This window comes from Scyliorhinus torazame, chromosome 9, assembly GCF_047496885.1.
Source record: "Scyliorhinus torazame isolate Kashiwa2021f chromosome 9, sScyTor2.1, whole genome shotgun sequence".
In the NCBI taxonomy this organism is placed as follows: domain Eukaryota; kingdom Metazoa; phylum Chordata; class Chondrichthyes; order Carcharhiniformes; family Scyliorhinidae; genus Scyliorhinus; species Scyliorhinus torazame.
The window spans coordinates 16,507,763-16,524,473 of NC_092715.1; the positions used below are offsets into that span (position 1 = coordinate 16,507,763).

At 47.1% G+C, this 16,711-nt stretch overlaps 1 protein-coding gene across 1 annotated transcript; it reads right to left on the reverse strand.

Annotated features, from left to right (window-relative positions):
* Window positions 1-16,578, reverse strand: LOC140429080 (olfactory receptor 6N1-like). The gene is made up of 2 exons (XM_072515639.1): window positions 16,417-16,578; window positions 1-1,129 (listed from the first exon to the last, which is right to left on the reverse strand). Exons 1-2 carry the CDS (start codon window positions 16,445-16,447, stop codon window positions 141-143), a joined length of 1,020 nt encoding a protein of 339 aa, XP_072371740.1. The 5' UTR covers window positions 16,448-16,578; the 3' UTR covers window positions 1-140.
* Between the last annotated feature and the right edge of the window lie 133 nt (window positions 16,579-16,711).

The window sequence follows — 16,711 nt, forward strand, 5'->3', positions numbered from 1 at the left end:
TATTCAAATATGTTGTTCCAAACCATACGGTCTCAGCTTGCTCTTAACAGAAAATAAAGCTGAGATTTCAGTCAAGTGATGAACAGAGACAAACGGCAAATTCAAGGCGAGGATGGCCATGACTTCAATGATTCTTCACTTCAATTGCTGTCAATAGCAACAGTGCTTGCAACATGAGGAAAAACCTTTCTTCCTCTGATGAATTGAAGAATCTTTTCCCTTATTTCCTTTGCAGCCAGAATGTAAATAATCGGACTCAATAAAGGGCTGATGGTCACGTACACCATAGCAGAAGTAACATAAATTATGGAGGAGCTGTACCCAAAATAGAACAATACAAAGTAAAGGGCCAAGGAGGGCAAAAAGAAACTAAGAATCAGCAGGTGACCTACACAGGTGTACACAAGCCTTTTCTGCTCCCCGGACAAAATTTTAAATGATTTACATATCTTGATGTAAAACCAAACAAGAGTGGCGAAACTTGAAAAGACTATTAACACGTTTAAAACTGTGTTGAGGAATGTGACGGAGATCGTGTCTGTGCAAATCAGGCTTGTAACTGACAGCAACTCGCAAAAGCAATTGTAAACTTCATTGGAGCCACAAAAAGGAAAGATAGAAGTTAAAAGTACTGGAGGCAAGAAACTAACCAGGCCAAGCATCCAGGTAAAACCAGCCAGTTTGACAAAAGAAGCATTCCTTGTGAGGAGCAGGTAATGTCGGGGGTTGCATATTGCGACAGAACGATCATAAGCCATCACGGCGAGTAGGAATATCTTGGCTGCTGACATGCTGTGGAAGAAGTACATTTGAATAAAGCAGTTGCTCCACCGAGTAAATTTAATGTGCAATATAACCCTCACCAACATTCCAGGAATGACTGAACTTGTCAACACCACATCCATTGCTGCCAGGTTGGCGATTAGAAAGTACATGGGTGTGTGCAGGCGTTTGTCTGTCGTGACCATGAACACAACAGAGACGTTCCCAAGAACTATTAACATATAAGCAATCAGAAACAGACACCAGAGGGGGGCTTGCAATTCTTGGTGTCCTGGAAATCCAACAAGAATGAATCCTGTGACTGGGTACCGTCGTTGATCTGTCGCGTCCATTAACCGGTGTCCCCCTATTGAATTAATAATTCTCAATCAGAAGGGAGCACAACAAACGTTATTGCATTTATTAGAAACTAGCAGAGACAATTGTGCTCAAAATGGTGCCTACACTGCAACAGTGCTTCCTTAAATACAGGATTTTGTGTTATTTCTTTACCAAGTACTTTCACAGAATCAAAACATTTCACTCTGGAAAAAGCTACATAACGTTCTCCACGTGTAAAAACAGGCCCAGGAATACAGATTCAAATTCTGTCGAGACTTTGACCTTGCTTATGGGCCTAGAATATGGAGGTCTGCTTGGGAAATGTGGGATTTAACTTTATTTTTTGGGGGTAGAGGATTTTATTTCTCGTGTCCCTCTCCAGAAGAAATGATACGTCACATGCCAAAATGTGGGTTGATTAGGAAGAGCCGGCATGGATTTCATGATTAGCACTATGGCTTCACAGCACCAGGGTCCCAGGTTCGATTCCCAGCTTGGGTCACTGTCTGGGCGGAGTCTGCACCGTTCTCCCCGTGTCTACGTGGGTTTCCTCCGGGTGCTGCGGTTTCCTCCCATAAGTGCCGAAAGACATACTGTTAGGTAATTTGGACATTTTGAATTCCCCCTCTGTGTATCCGAACAGGTGCCGGAATGTGGCGACGAGGGTTTTTTCACAGTAACTTCATTGCAGTGTTCATGTAAGCCTACTTGTGACAATAAAGATTATTATTATAAAGGGAAAATCGTGTTCAACTAACTTGCTGTTGTTTTTTTGAGGAGGTAACAGAAAGGGTTGATGAGGGCTATGCTGTTGATGTGGTGTACATGGACTTTCAGAAGGCATTCGATACAGTGCCACACGACAGGAATAAAAGGGACAGTAGCAACATGGATACAAAATTGGCTCAATAATAGGAAGCAGAGTCAATGGATATTTTTCGGGCTGGAGGAAGGTTTGTCGTGGTTTTCCCCAGGAGTTGGTATTGGGACCCTTGCTTTTCGTGATATATATTAATAGTCACGATCTTGGTGTGCAGGGGACAAACTTGGAGGTATTGTAAACTGTAGAACTTCAAAAGGACATAAACAAGTTGATGGGGAGGACAGATAGGTGGCAAATGAAGTTCAATGTGGAGAAGTGTGAGGTGATGCATTTTGATAGGAAGAACATGGAGAGACAATATAAAATAAGGGGTACAATTTTTAAAGGGGTGCAGGAGCAGCGGGACCCGGGTGTCTCTGTGTATAGATCATTGAAGGTGGCAGGACAGGTGGAGAGAGCAGTTAATAAAGTATATAGAATTCTGAGTTTTATTAATAGGGACAGAGTACAACAGCAAGGAGGTAATGCTGAACTTATACAAGACACTAGTTAGACCTCAGCTGGAATATTGTGCACAGTTCTGGGCCACACTAGAGGAAGGAGGTGAACACAGCAGAGAGAGCGCAGAAGAGGTTTACAAGACTGGTTCCAGGGATGAGAAACTTCAGTTATGAGGATAGATTGGAGAGCTTGGGACTGTTCTCCTTGGAGAGAAGAAGCTTAAGAGGAGATTTGATAGAGATGTTCAAAATCAAGAGGGGGATGGACAGAGTAGATCGGGAGAAACTGTTCCTGCTCGTTACAGGATCGAGAACGAGAGGTCACAGGTTGAAAGTGATTTGCAAAAGAAGCAACTGTGATGTGAGAAAAACATTTTTCACACAGCGAGTGGTTGGGGTCTGTAATGCACGGCCTGGATGTGTGGTGGAGGCAGGTTCAATCGAGGAGTTCAAGAGGGCGTTAGATGATTATTTGATTGGAAAAAATGTGCAGGGGTACGGGGAAAAAGCAGGGGAACGACACCGAGTCCTGATGCAGACAAGATGGCTAAATGGCCTCCTTCTGCACCATAACAATTCTGTGATTCTATGAGATGTCCGAAACCAGCCAACCCACGTTAAGCAAGAACGCCCCGGAGTCCTAACACCCTGCCAGTGGCATGAATGAGGGGAGGTCCCGACCTCTCGCAGTCCCAGCAGCAGCAGAACCCAGTGTAGGTCGCTGCTGGGACTTCACGCAGTCCCACAGGTGAAGAGGTCATGGCCTCTGGAGTAAGGTAAGCTCCAAGTTTTGGACAGGAAGGGATCAGGGAGCTTCGGGAGCGTGCCAATGTATCAGTAAGTGTATGCTTTTGCAAATATATTATTAAGCTTGTTGCCTACTTAAACACAGGCGATGATGCTGAGTAGGAAAGATGGCTAACATTGTGCCATGAGGCATGAAGGGAAAAGAGGCCAACAGATTTGACAGTGTGAAAACTGCCTCTCTGCAGAATGAATTCCGTGGGAACTGAGAACAACGTCTTGTAACTGGGCATTTCAGTGATAACATTTTGTTTTAGAAGGTGGCCTTCAGGACGCGCGACAACGCAGAATCGCCGAGCAGAAGCTTATAGCCAAGTTCCGCACACATGAGTGCGGCCTCAACCGGGACCTGGGATTCATGTCGCATTACATTCATCCCCCACCGTCTGGCCTGCGAAATCCTACCAACTGTCCTGGCTTCACACAATTCACACCTCTTTAACCTGGGGTTACCCCATCTCTGGATCTGTAAAGATTTAATCACCTGCCAATGCTCGCATTCCAAGCATTGTCTGGCATCTTTGAATCTGTCTATATATATGTTTCTGGAACATACCTCTTCATTCACCTGAGGAAGGAGCAGCGCTCCGACAGCTAGTGACATCGAAACAAACCTGTTGGACTTTAACCTGGTGTTGTAAGACTTCTTACTTTGTTTTAGAACAGCGAGAACAAGGCTCGCTCAAGGATGAATGATGCCTATAATGCGACAGGGTTGTTTAATTTAAACCTTATAAAAAGCAGGACATTTCATGATTTTGACGGTGATAACCCTATGATCAACACTTGCAAGACAAGACCCTGAGTTTGGAAGCTCAACAGCGCACGCCCTCCAGAGCGAATCTGGCCAGTTCTCTATAGCGGGTAGTATTGTTCAAGTTGAGTCTTGAAACTTGCGTAACTGTTTAAATCAGCACATCGTTAAAGTCCGAGTTAAATAGAAGCGATTTGTCTGTTTCATAAATTGCCACCAGCAGAGGGCAGCAACAATGATTATTGGCTCAACCTCCAAAAAGAGTAGAAATGGACACAGTTGGTGTGGAGAAATGATTCGGAGTTTATATCAGCGCTGGATGAGCTCGAGAGCAGGCGGTGGCGTAGTGGTATTGTCACTGGATTATTAATCCAGAGACCCAGGATAATGATCTGGGAATTCCAGGTTCGAATCCCACCATGGCAGGTGATGGAATTTAAACTCAATAAAAATTAAAAGCCTAATGATGAGCATGAAACCGTTGTCGATTGTCGCAAACCCATCTGGTTCACTAATGTCCTTTAGGGAAGGAAATCTACCGTCCTTACCGTCCTCCACCGTCTGGCCCACATGTGACTCCAGACCCACAGCAATGTGGTTGACTCCGGAATGGCCTAGCAAGACACTCCGTTGTATTCAACCGCTACGAAAACACAAAAAAGGAATGAAACCGGATGGACCACCCGGCATCGGCTCAGGCACCGGAAATGACAACGGCAAACCCAGCCCTGTTGACCCTGCAAAGTCCTCCTCACTAACATTAGCACAGTGGGCTAAACAGCTGGCTGGTAATGCAGAGCAAGGCCAGCAGCGCAGGTTCAATTCCCGTACCAGCCTCCCCGAACAGGCGCCGGAATGTGGCGACATGGGACTTTTCACAGTAACTTCATTGAAGCCTACTTGTGACAATAAGCGATTATTATTAATTATTATCTGGGTGCTTGTGCCAAAGTTGGGAGAGCTGTCTCACAGACTAGTCAAGACGTCATACTCACAGAATCATACCTTACAGACAATGTCCCAGACACCACTATCACCATTCCTGGGTATGTCCTGTCTCACTGGCAGGACAGACCCAGCAGAGGTGGCGGCACAGTGATATACAGTCGGGAAGGAATTGCCCTGGGAGTCCTCGACATTGACTCTGGACCTCATGAAGTCTCATGGCTTCAGGTTAAACATGGGCAAGGAAACCTCCTGCTGATTACCACGTACCGGCCACCATCAGCTGATGAATCAGTGTTCCTCCATGTTGGAACACCACTTGGAGGAAGCACTGACGGTGGCACCGGCAGCAAAATATACTCTGGGTGGGGAACTTCAATGTCCATCACCAAAGGTGGCTCGGTTGTCCCACCACAGACCAGGCTGGCCGGGTCCTAAAGGACATTGCTGCTAGACTGGGACTGCAGCGGGTGGTGAAGGAACCAACAAGAGGGAAAAATATACTTGACCTCATCCCCACCAATCTGCCTGCTGCAGATGCATCTGTCCATGACAGTATCGGTAGAAGTGACCACCACACAGTCCTTGTGGAGACAAGGTCCCGTTTTCACATTGCGGATACCCTCCATTGTGTTGCGTTGGCACTATCACCGTGCTAAAGACTTCGAACAGATCCAGCAGCTCAAGACTGGGCATCCATGAGGTTCTGTGGGCCATCAGCAGCAGCAGAATTGTATTCCAGCACAATCTGCAACCTCATGGCCCGGCATATCCCCCACTCTACCATTACCACCCAGCCAGGGAATCAACCCTGGTTCAATGAAGAGTGCAGGAGAGCGTGCCAGGAGCAACATCAGGCAGACCGAAAAATGAGGTGTCAACCTGCTGAAGCTACAACACAGGACTATTTGGGTCTCAAACAGCACAAGCAGCAAGTAATAGACAGAGCTAAGCAATTCCGCAACGAACGCATCAGATCGAATCTCTGCAGTCCTGCCACATCCAGCCGTGAATGGTGGTGCACAATTAAACAACTCACAGGAGGAGGAGGCTCCACAAATATCTCCATCCTCAATGATGGAGGAGCCCAGCACATCAGTGCAAAAGACAAGGGTGAGGCATTCGCAACAATCTTCAGCCAGAAGTGTCGAGTGCATGATCCATCTCGGTCTCCCCCGGAGGTCCCCCGCATCATAGATGTCAGTCTTCAGCCAATACGATTCACTCCAGGTGATATCAAGAAATGGCTGAAGGCCTGGTTCAATGAAGAGAGTGGGTGATGGGAGAGTGGGGGAATATGCTGGGCCATGAGGTTATTCCTCCATCAGAGACTAGCATTGAAATTAAGAGGTGGTGCAAGGCGGGGGGTTGTAGGACAGGTGGGGTAAACTACTGAAGGGCCTACTCCAATGTTCCTATCTTGCATGATGCATTTGGTCCCTTCATCAAAATCATTGATATAGATGATAACTAGTTGAGCCCCTAGCACTGATCCCAATGACGCTCCACCAGTTACGCCTTGTCAATATGTTGCAAGCCCCAAGAATAAAGGAAAAATAGAGAAAACTTTCCTCTTCCAAAAAAAATCAAACCCCCAGAGTTGGGAACTAGAGAGCCCTGTAGGCACTAGCACTGGAATGGCTGCACATGCGCAGTTAGGGCATATTCACGGCTTTAGGCCAGCAAGTGGCTTAGCGAACATATGCAGTTGGATCTTTTGCCTTTTTATCTTGAAAGTTAGCTCAGCGCTTGTGCAGAAGACGAAAAGACAGAAAGAGAAGCGTGGACAAGTGAACACAATGAAAATGCCATTCCCCTGCGAATAATGTCCTAAAAGACCAGGGAGTGGGACAGAAGGAGGTCCCAGAAAGACAGTGAAGTTAGGGAAAAGAACAGGGATCTGAACAAGGTCCTGTTTAGTTGAATGAAAAGCCCAGAGCAAAGGAAGATACACCAAATTGAGGAAACAGAGCTGCAAGATGTGAAGCAATACAGGTTGCAAGAAGCCAGAAGATCTGAGGAGACAACCAAATGTTGGCGACCTCCTCACTATGGACCTGTGCAGCAGTGGAATTCTGTTGGCATAGCTGAGTACCTGAGAGCTTGCGTGGGAGGTAAAGCTTGAATGCAGGTGGCAATTCAGGGAGGTGAACATTGAAAGGAGAGATTGAAATCCTGGAGGTGGATCTTTGTTGAAGATAGTAAGAAGTCTTACAACGCCAGGTTAAAGTCTGACAGGTTTGTTTGAATCACTAGCTTTCGGAGCACAGTTCCTTCCTCAGGTGAATGAAGAGGTGGGTTCCGACTTCCGGTGATGGCGGGTGGGAGGCGGCCGCACAATGGAGGGCTCCCGGTCGGCAACGGCATTTTCGGGGCTTTAAGCCCGGTCCCAGGGTCCGCGGAGGCGGCAGAAGAAGGGAGAAGGCACGGAGGAGGCACAGTGAAGACACAGGAGGAAAAAAGGAACAAAGAAAAATGTCGAGGGTGAGCAAGAAAATGGCCGGAAAAAAAACAGCTGGAGGTCCGTCGGGGAGTGGAAAGGTCACCGCGGGGTCACCAGGAAAAATGGAGGCTGGAGCACCAGGGAAGGCCGCATTGCTTACGGCTGAAGAAATAACTAAGGTGATGGCTGCGGAATTTGAAAAGCAGTTGGCGCAGATTGCGAAATGCATGGAGATGGTGAGGAAGGAGATGAGGGAGGTTTTGAGTGTGCTGGTGGAGGAGGCGGTTTCCCTGGTGAGGACGGAGGTGGCGAGTGCAGTGGCGGAGGTGCGAGAGTAAGGGGAGGCGCTGAAGGAAGTGGAGGAGACGTTATTGCAGTAAGGTGATCAACTTGCCTCGATGGGGAAAGAGATGCGGAAGGTGATGGATACTAACAAGGATCTGCGAGGAAAAATGGAAGACCTGGAAAACAGATCTAGGCGACAGAATTTGAGGATTGTGGGGCTGCCCGAAGGAGTTGAAGGACCGAAGCCGACTGAGTACTTTGCCGCGATGCTGGCAAAATTATTGGGGGAGGATCCCTCCCGATATGAACTGGATCGGGCTCATCGGTTGTGGAGGCCTATACCAAAGGCGAGTGAGCCGCCAAGGGCAGTGACTCTGTGCTTCCGTAGGTACAGGGTGAAGGAGGTCCTGAGCTAGGCCAAGCAGAAGCGGGTGGTGCAATGGGCTGGAGCTGGTATACGTGTATACCAGGACTTTACGGTGGAGCTGGCAAGGAGGCGGGTTGCCTTCAACCGGGTGAAGAGGGCACTGTACATTAGCAAGGTGCGGTGCGGCATTGTATATCCAGCGAAGCTGAGGGTGACTTACAAGCTCAGGGACTTTTATTTTGGAACGGCGGAAGCAGCGGAGGAGTTTGCGAAGGTAGAAGGACTGTGGCAGAACTGACAAATTGAGGAATGGTCATGTGCCGATGTAACCTCATGACTGTATTTTCTTCTTTTTTTGTATCACTGCGCGCGGGGGTAGAGGCTAAAGGAGCCAATGTGGTATATATTTGGACAAGGGAAGGGACGGGACTTTCACTCGAAACGAGAGCTCTTTGGGGTGTAGGTGGATATGCGGGGTGTGTGTGCTAAAAGGGGATCTTTGGGCTTTCCTAGGGCCGGGCAAGTGGGAAACGGACCCGGGCGGGGGCCTCCATGCTGGCCGGTTTAATCCGGCCAGTGAACGGGAGTGAGGTGGGGGGAGGGGCGGCGGCCATCGGAGCCTGGCAGAACAGGGTCCGAGTGGTCTAGCCGGGGTGGAAAGTTGGGGGGAAGGAACCGAGGTTGGGAGGAGGAGTTTTACAAGAGGCAGTGGACAGGAGGAGCTGGAGACCTGCGGTTGGGGGGGGGGGAGAGCTGTGTAAAATTAAGGGTGACTACGGGTAATCCCTGATTCCTTTTTGCCATTTGTTTATGTAAACATGCGGTTTGAGGTTTGGGGTTTGGTGGGTAGATGGGATCGTTGTTTCTATGGGGACTGACATATCTTGCTGATTATTGGTTATTGTTGATGGATGTAAATGTGGGTGAAAATGTGAAAAAGGAGGAGAATAAAAAAAAACTCAAGATGGTACTTTGAATGCGAGTCTTTGCAGGTAATTAAGTCTTTACTGGTCCAGACGGAGCATTTGGAGAGAGGGATAAAGAGGTGTGAATTGTCTCAAGCCAGGACAGTTGGTAGGATTTTGCAAGCCCAGGCCAGATGGTGAGGGATGAATGTAACGCAACATGAATCCAAGGTCCCGGTTGAGGCCGCACTCATGTGTGCGGAACTTGGCTCTAAGTTTCTGATTGGTGATTCTGCATTGTCGCGCGTCCTGAAGGCCGCCTTGGAGAACGCTTACCCGGAGATCAGAGGCTGAATGCCCTTGACTGCTGAAGTGTTCCCCGGCTGGGGAACCTCAAATAGACCATTGTTTGCAGCAAACTTGCTACCCAGCCTTCAGAACAGCGACCACGACACCACACAACCCTGCCTTGACAATCTCTGCAAGACGTGCCAGATCATCGACATGGTGCCACCATTACACGTGAGAACACCACCCACCAGGTACGTGGTACATACTCGTGCGACTCGGCCAATGTTGTCTACCTCATACGCTGCAGGAAAGGATGTCCCGAAGCGTGGTACATTGGCGAGACCATGCAGACGCTGCGACAACGAATGAACAGACATCGCGCGACAATCACCAGGCAGGAATATTCCCTTCCAGTCGGGGAACACTTCAGCAGTCAAGGGCATTCAGCCTCTGGAAATATTTGATGAGTCTGGTGGTGGTGGCCACGCTGACGATCTGGAGGCAGTTTCGGCAGCATTTTAGGTTGAGAGCTGGGTTGGGGGTGATGGCGATTGGGGGAATCATGGGTTTGAGCCGTGGAGGATGGATGCAAGGTTCCTGGGATGGGAGGAGAGGGGGATCAAGGAAATTAAGGACTTGATTCTGGGCGGATGAGAGGTTTGGGTTTGGGTGGGGCTTAAGTTTCAGGTATATGTAGATGCAGGACTTTGAGAAGAAGGTTTTCGTGACCTTCCTGATAGCGCCGGCCTCATTGATGTTGGAGGCGGTGTTGTCAGTGGGGGGGGGGGACATCTCGGTGAGTTGTGGGGGAGGATGGGGTGTCCATGGAGGGGGTTAAGGTGAAGTGGGAGGAGGAGTTGGGGTGGCGATGGAGGAGGGATTGTGGCGTGAGGTGCTGCAGAGAGTAAACGCCCCAACTTTGTTTGTGAGGCTGGGGCTGATACAGCTGAACGTGGCGTACAGTGTGCATCTTACAAGGTTGAGGATGAGTGAGCGATGTGGCAGGGGCTCTGCGAACCATATGCATATGTTTTGCTGCCCGAAGCTGGAAAGGTTTTGGAGGACGGTGTTCAGCACCATTTCAGGGGTTCTACATGTGGAGGTGGAGCCCAGTCCCCTACAGGCCATGTTCGGGATATCAGACCGGCCGGAGCTGCAGGTGGGTGCGGGGGCAGATGTTTTAGCCTTTGCCTCGCTGATTGCTCGTAGGCAGGTCTTGTTGGGGTGGAAGTCAGCTTCTCCACCCTGTGACTCGGACGATGGGGGACCTGCTGGTGTTTTCGGCCCTGAAAAAAGTGAAATTCGCTCTTAAAGGGTGAGCGTTGGGTTCTACAATAGTTGGGGTTTGTTTATTTTACATTTTGGGGAGTGGGTTACCGTGACTGCTGAGGGAGGGGTGGGGGGCTTAGCGGATGGGGGGGTGGGGTTTGTGCGTTTGTTCTAAATTGTAAAAATGTTGAAAATTTGTGGAATAAAAATACTCGTGTTGCTACTGCATAGCAGCAGCGTGAAACCACTAGCTTCACCTGTTGCTCAGGTCTTTGAGACATCTTACCCTTCCAGGATAATCTGAGGTAGTCGGGAGTACTTTTCAGGACTGACAATGATCTGATCAACCCCAATATGATCGTTGTTCATTGTATATTGTGCAAATCCGTAAATGGGCCTCGGTCAGCCATGCTGTAGTAGCAATATGAGTGTGTAGTTCAAAAACAAACATAGAAACATACATAGAAAATAGAAGCAGGAGGAGACCATTCGGCCCTTTGAGCCTGCTCCGCCATTCATAATGATCATCGCTGATCATCAGGTTCAATACCCTGATCCCGCCTTCCCCCCCAGATCCCTTGATCCCTTTAGCCCCAAGAGCTGTCTATGATTCCTTCTTGAAATTACACAACATTTTGGCCTCAACTACTTTCTGTGGGAGTGAATTGCACAGATTCACCACTCTCTGGGTGAAGACATTTCTCCTCACCTCAGTCCTAAAGGTTTACCCCTTATCCTCAAACTATGACCCCTAGTTCTGGACTTCCCCACCATCGGGAACATTCTTTCTGAATCTACCCTGCGAAATGAAATGAAATGAAAATCGCTTATTGTCACAAGTAGGCTTCAAATGAAGTTACTGTGAAAAGCCCCTAGTCGCCACATTCCGGCGCCTGTTCGGGGAGGCTGGTACGGGAACTGAACCGTGCCTTGGTCTGCTTTAAAAGCCAGCGATTTAGCCCTGTGCTAAACCCTGTCTAATCCTGTTAGAATTTTATAAGTTTCTATGAGATCCCCTCTCACTCTTCTGAACTCCAATGAATATAGTACTAACCGATTTAGTCTCTCCTCATATGACAGTCCCACCATCCCAGGAATCAGCCTGGTAAACCTTCGCTGCACTCCCTCCGTAGCAAGAGCATCCTTCCTCAGATAAGGAGACCAAAACTGCACAGAATATTCCAGGAGTGTCCTCACCAATGCCCTATACAATTGCAGTAAAACATTCCTATTCCTATACTCAAATCCTTTCGCTATGAAGGACAATATACCATTTGCCGTCTTTACTGCCTGTTGTACCTGCGTGCTTTCAGTGACTCATGCATGTGGACACCAAAGTCTCGCTCAGTATCCACCTCTTTCAATTTCCACCCATTCAAATAATATCTTCCTATTTTTGCTACCGAAGTGGATAACCTCACATTTATCCACATTATACTGCATCTGCCATGCATGTGCCCACTCACTCAGTCTGTTCAAATCCCACTGAAGCATCTCTGTATCCTCCTCACAGCTCACCCTCCCACCCAACTTTGTTACATCTGCAAATTTGGAGATACAACATTTAGTTTCCTTATCCAATTCATTAATATATAATGTGAACAGTTGGGGTCCTAGTTCAGATGTCTGCGGTAACCCACTAGTCACTGGGAAAAAGACCCATTTATTCCAACTTTTTGCTTCCTGTCTGCTAACCAGCTTTCTATCCATCTCCGTACACTACCCGCAATCTCAAGCGCTTTAACTTTACATAGTAATCTGCTATGTGAGACCTTGTCGAAAGCCTTCTGAAAATCTAAATAAACCACATCCACTGGTTCTCCCTGGTCAACTCTACTAGTTACAACTTCAAAGAATTCCAGTAGATTTGTCAAGCATGATTTCTCTTTTGTAAATCCATGTTGTCTTTTCTGATTATGCCACTGCTTTCCAAATGCTGTGCAATGAAATCCTTGATAATGGACTTGAGCAACTTCCCCATTACCAATGTTAGGCTCACTGGTCTGTAGGTCCCTGTTTTCTCTGTACCTCCCTTTTTGAATAGCGGGGTTACAATCACCTTCAAATCTGTCGGAACCATTCCAGAGTCCAAAGAATTTTGGAAAATGACCACCAATGGATCTACTATTTCTCGGGCCATTTCCTTTAGCACTCTGGGATAAAGATTATCAGGCACTGGAGATTTGTCCGCTTTCAATCCAATTAATTTCCCAAAACCATTTATTTCCTAATACTAATTTCCTTCAGCTCCTCACTAAAACTTATGTTACTCAGAACTTCTGGTACATTATTCATGTCTTCCTTTGTGAAGAGCAAAGTACGAATTTAGTTCCTCGGCCATTTCTTTGTTCCCTGTTATGAATTCTGACTGTCAGGGGCCTACACTAGTTTTTAATCAATCTTTTTCTTTTTACATACCTATAGAAACTTTTACAGTCAGTTTTTAATGTTCCCCGCTAGCTTACTTTCATATTGTATTTTCCCCTTCTTAATCAATCCCTTGGTCTGCCTTTGCTGAATTTTAAACTGTTCCTAATCCTCAGTTTTATTGCTTTTTCTAGCTAATTTGTATGCCTCTTCTTTGAATCTAATACTATCTCTAATTTCCCTTGTAAGCCATAGTTCCCTTTCTACTCTTGTGCCAAATAGGAATCAACAACTTTTGGAGTTCACCTATTTGTTCCTTGAATGCTGCCATTGCCTGTCCGCTGTCCTTCCTTTCAGTAATGTTTCCCAGTCCATCATAGCCAACTCATGCCTCATACCATCACAGTTACCTTTATTGAGATTCAGTACCGTAGTCTCAGAATCAACTACCATCTTATGCTCACTCATCCCCAAGGGTTCTCTCACAACTAGATTGCCAACTAATCCTTTCTCATTGCACAACACCCAGTCCATGATGGCCTGTTCCGTTGTTCAACTTATTGGTCCAGAAAACCATCCCGTATACACCTGAGAAATTCCTCCTCTATTGTACTATTGACTAAATAGATTCAGCCAACCTATATGCAGATTAAAGTCACCCATAATCACAGATGTTCCTTTATCACATGCATCTTTGATTTCCTGTTTAATGCTATTCCCAACATTACCACTGCAGTTTGGTGGACTCTATACCACCCCTATGAATATTTTTTGCCCCATGGTGTTTCCTAACTAGACCCATACATATTCCACATCGTCTGTGCTAATATCTTTCCTCAATATTGTATCAATATTTTCTTTAATCAACAATGCAACTCCACTCCACCTCCTTTTTCTTTTGGTCTTTCCTTCCAAAAATAGCCCTCAATGTTTAGTTCCCATCCTTGGTCACCTTGGAGCCATGTCTCCATCGTCCCAACTGTATCATATCCCTTTACATCTATCTACGCAACTAATTCATCCATTTTATTTTGAATGCTCCGCGTGTTCAAGTACAAAACCTTAAGGCTAGTCCTTGTCCTGTCCCTACTTTTTTTACAGTGTCATTATCTGATACAGGCCCTTGGTTTCGCTGCTGATTACTTTTCTTATTCTGCTTGCTGTGTTTTTGTCTTGTTCTTGATTACCCCTACTCTGAATCCATACATATTAGTTTAAATGCTCCCCAACAGCTCTAGCAAGTACCCCCCTCCCCGAGGCATCAGTCCCGGTCATACCCAGGCTGCTGCTGTCAAGCCAAAGAGGTGTGCTGCCTATCACACAAAAGAGTAATGTGGTATATGAGTTTCAGTGCCGGTGTGATACCCGGTATGTAGGTTGTACGTCCCAATAAAGTATCAAACAGTATGTTCCTCCCACTGTTCACAATTAGCAAAGTAATAATCGCTTATTGTCACAAGTAGCCTTCAATGAAGTTACTGTGAAAAACCCCTAGTCGCCACATTCCGGCGCCTGTTCGGGGAAGCCGGTACGGGAATTGAACCCGTGCTGCTGGCCTTGTTCTGCATTACAAGAACTGACTGTACCCAGCAGCCCTTGCTTGCAAAGCTCAGTGTTCAACATTAGATGTGACTTTTTTCTTTATTCGTTCATGGGACGTGGGTGTCGCAGGATGCGCCAGCATTTACTGCCCATCACTAATTGCCCCTGGACTGAGTCGCTCCTTTAGAGGGCAATTAAGAGTTAACCTCATTGCTGTGGATCTGGAGTCACATGTGGGCCAGACCAAGTAAGGACGGCAGATTTCCTTCCCTAAAGGACATTAGTGAACCAGATGGGTCTTTACGACAATTGACAATGGTTTCATGGTCATCATTAGACTTTTCTAATTCCAGATGTGAACCTGGGTCCCCAGAGCATTACTCTGGGTCTCTGGTTTACTAGTCCAGTGACAATACCACTAAGCCACCACCTCCCCGATTCCGCAATTGGACATTGGGCAGCACGGTAGCACACGTGGCTAGCACTGTGGCGTCACAGCGCCAGGGTCGCAGGTTCGATTCCATGCTGGGTCACTGTCTGTGCGGAGTCTGCACGTTCTCCCCGTGTCTGCGTGGGTTTCCTCCGGGTGCTCCGGTTTCCTCCCACAGTCCAAAGATGTGCAGGTTAGGTGGATTGGCTATGCTAAATTGCCCTTAGTGTCCAACAAAAAGTTAGGAGGGGTTATTGGGATAGGGTGGGAGTGAGGGCTTAAATGGGTCGGTGCAGACTTGATGGGCCGAATGGCCTCCTCCTGCACTGTATGTTCTATGTTCTAAACAATCCTGAGTGGAGTGTGCTAAGAATTATACTGACAAACAATTAAAGGTTATCATTCAGGATCGCGGTGTGGCTCACTTACATGTGCTGGAAGCTACATATATTTGCACACAGAGCCCTGTCTTTGCTGACAGATAAAACATTGTGCCTTTTTCAGCTAAATAAAATGGGCGACAGCCATTCCCTGGTTTATTGCCCAGGGCAATGCTTTGACCAATCAGAGCCAACCTGCCTGGTTTGAATTTAAATAAAGTTTGGAAGTTAACTGGCAATTACTGGTGCCTTCTGCATAGTAACACCTGTACCATTTAGAGTTCACTTGCCAATCAACCAGCACTCTCTTCTCATACGGTATAACTTAGATCCACTGAGTTCCTACAGTGCAGGAGGCCATTTGGCCCATTGAGTTTGCACTGACCCTCCAAAAGAGCATTCTACCCAAGCGCACTCCTGCGCACCATCCCCATAAACCCATCTAACCTGTACATCTTTGGACACCAAGGGGCAATTTAGCATGGCCAATCCACCTACCCTGCACATCTTTGGACTGTGGGAGGTGATGCACTATCAATTACGAGACGAGAGTAGAGAGTAATCGAGGCTTTATTACGCAGAGATGTGGAGCCTCCTGCAGCTGCTGCCGAAATGGCTGCAGCTCGGTGAGCACACACATTTATACTCCGCCTACTGGGCGGAGCCAGCAGGCAGGGATCTACCCCCGTACCTGTAGTACAGGAGCCTTACCGTATTATCTCTCATATACGTCCTTTACAAATAGAGGTGACTACCACAGGAGGAAACCGGAGCACCAGGAGGAAACCCACGCCGACACGGGGAGAAATTGCAAACTCCACACAGTCACCCGAGGCCGGAATTAAACCCGGGTCCCTGGAGAACAGTGCTAACCACTGTGCCGCCCCAAATTGTTGCTCACTTTACAATTTGGTATTCTTCCGAATTGTCCTGATGAGTGCAAGATGAAAAGCTTTGATAGCACGTCCCTTTTTCAGCAATGCTCAAGTTCTGTACGACCAAATGACTTTGCCCATGTTGTGTACTATTACCCTGAGCCACTTTTGAGTTTTTGTCTGGGCAAAGCCCCAAACATGTGTCCAAATTGACCATAACTGATTCTTTGGTATGCTGTTTAGTTCAGCTTCCTATTCCCAAGCAGAAAGCAGGCCACATTTTGCAGGTTGGATAGAGGTAGATCATCTGAACTACCCGAGATCGTAATCACCTGAGGTCTTGCTTGGTGCATGAAAGAGCATCAACGATACCCGGAAGTTTTTAAATCCTGCCTTCTGATCCAATGTATTACATCATCATCCAAAGAGCTTGATTAAAGTTAAACACCCAAATGCAGATGCAGAAGGTTAATTTCATAAACGTGATTGGGCAAAAAACAGGCTTCTGAAAAATACAAAACATTTTGAAATAATGCAAGGTGTAACTGCACATTATACCACTGGAAACGAGAAGATGTTATACAATTCACTCCTTTGTTGCTGACCAGTTTGGAGTTTAATCCAGAC

What these genes read in the sequence shown, in the direction of transcription:
- LOC140429080 (XM_072515639.1), bottom strand. Translation starts at nt 16,447, where the DNA reads ATGCTCTTTCATGCACCAAGCAAGACCTCAG. An exon ending in TGCACCAAGCAAGACCTCAG is followed by an intron (nt 1,130 to 16,416) that starts GTGATTACGATC and finishes TTAATTCAATAG; the next exon opens with GGGGACACCGGTTAATGGAC.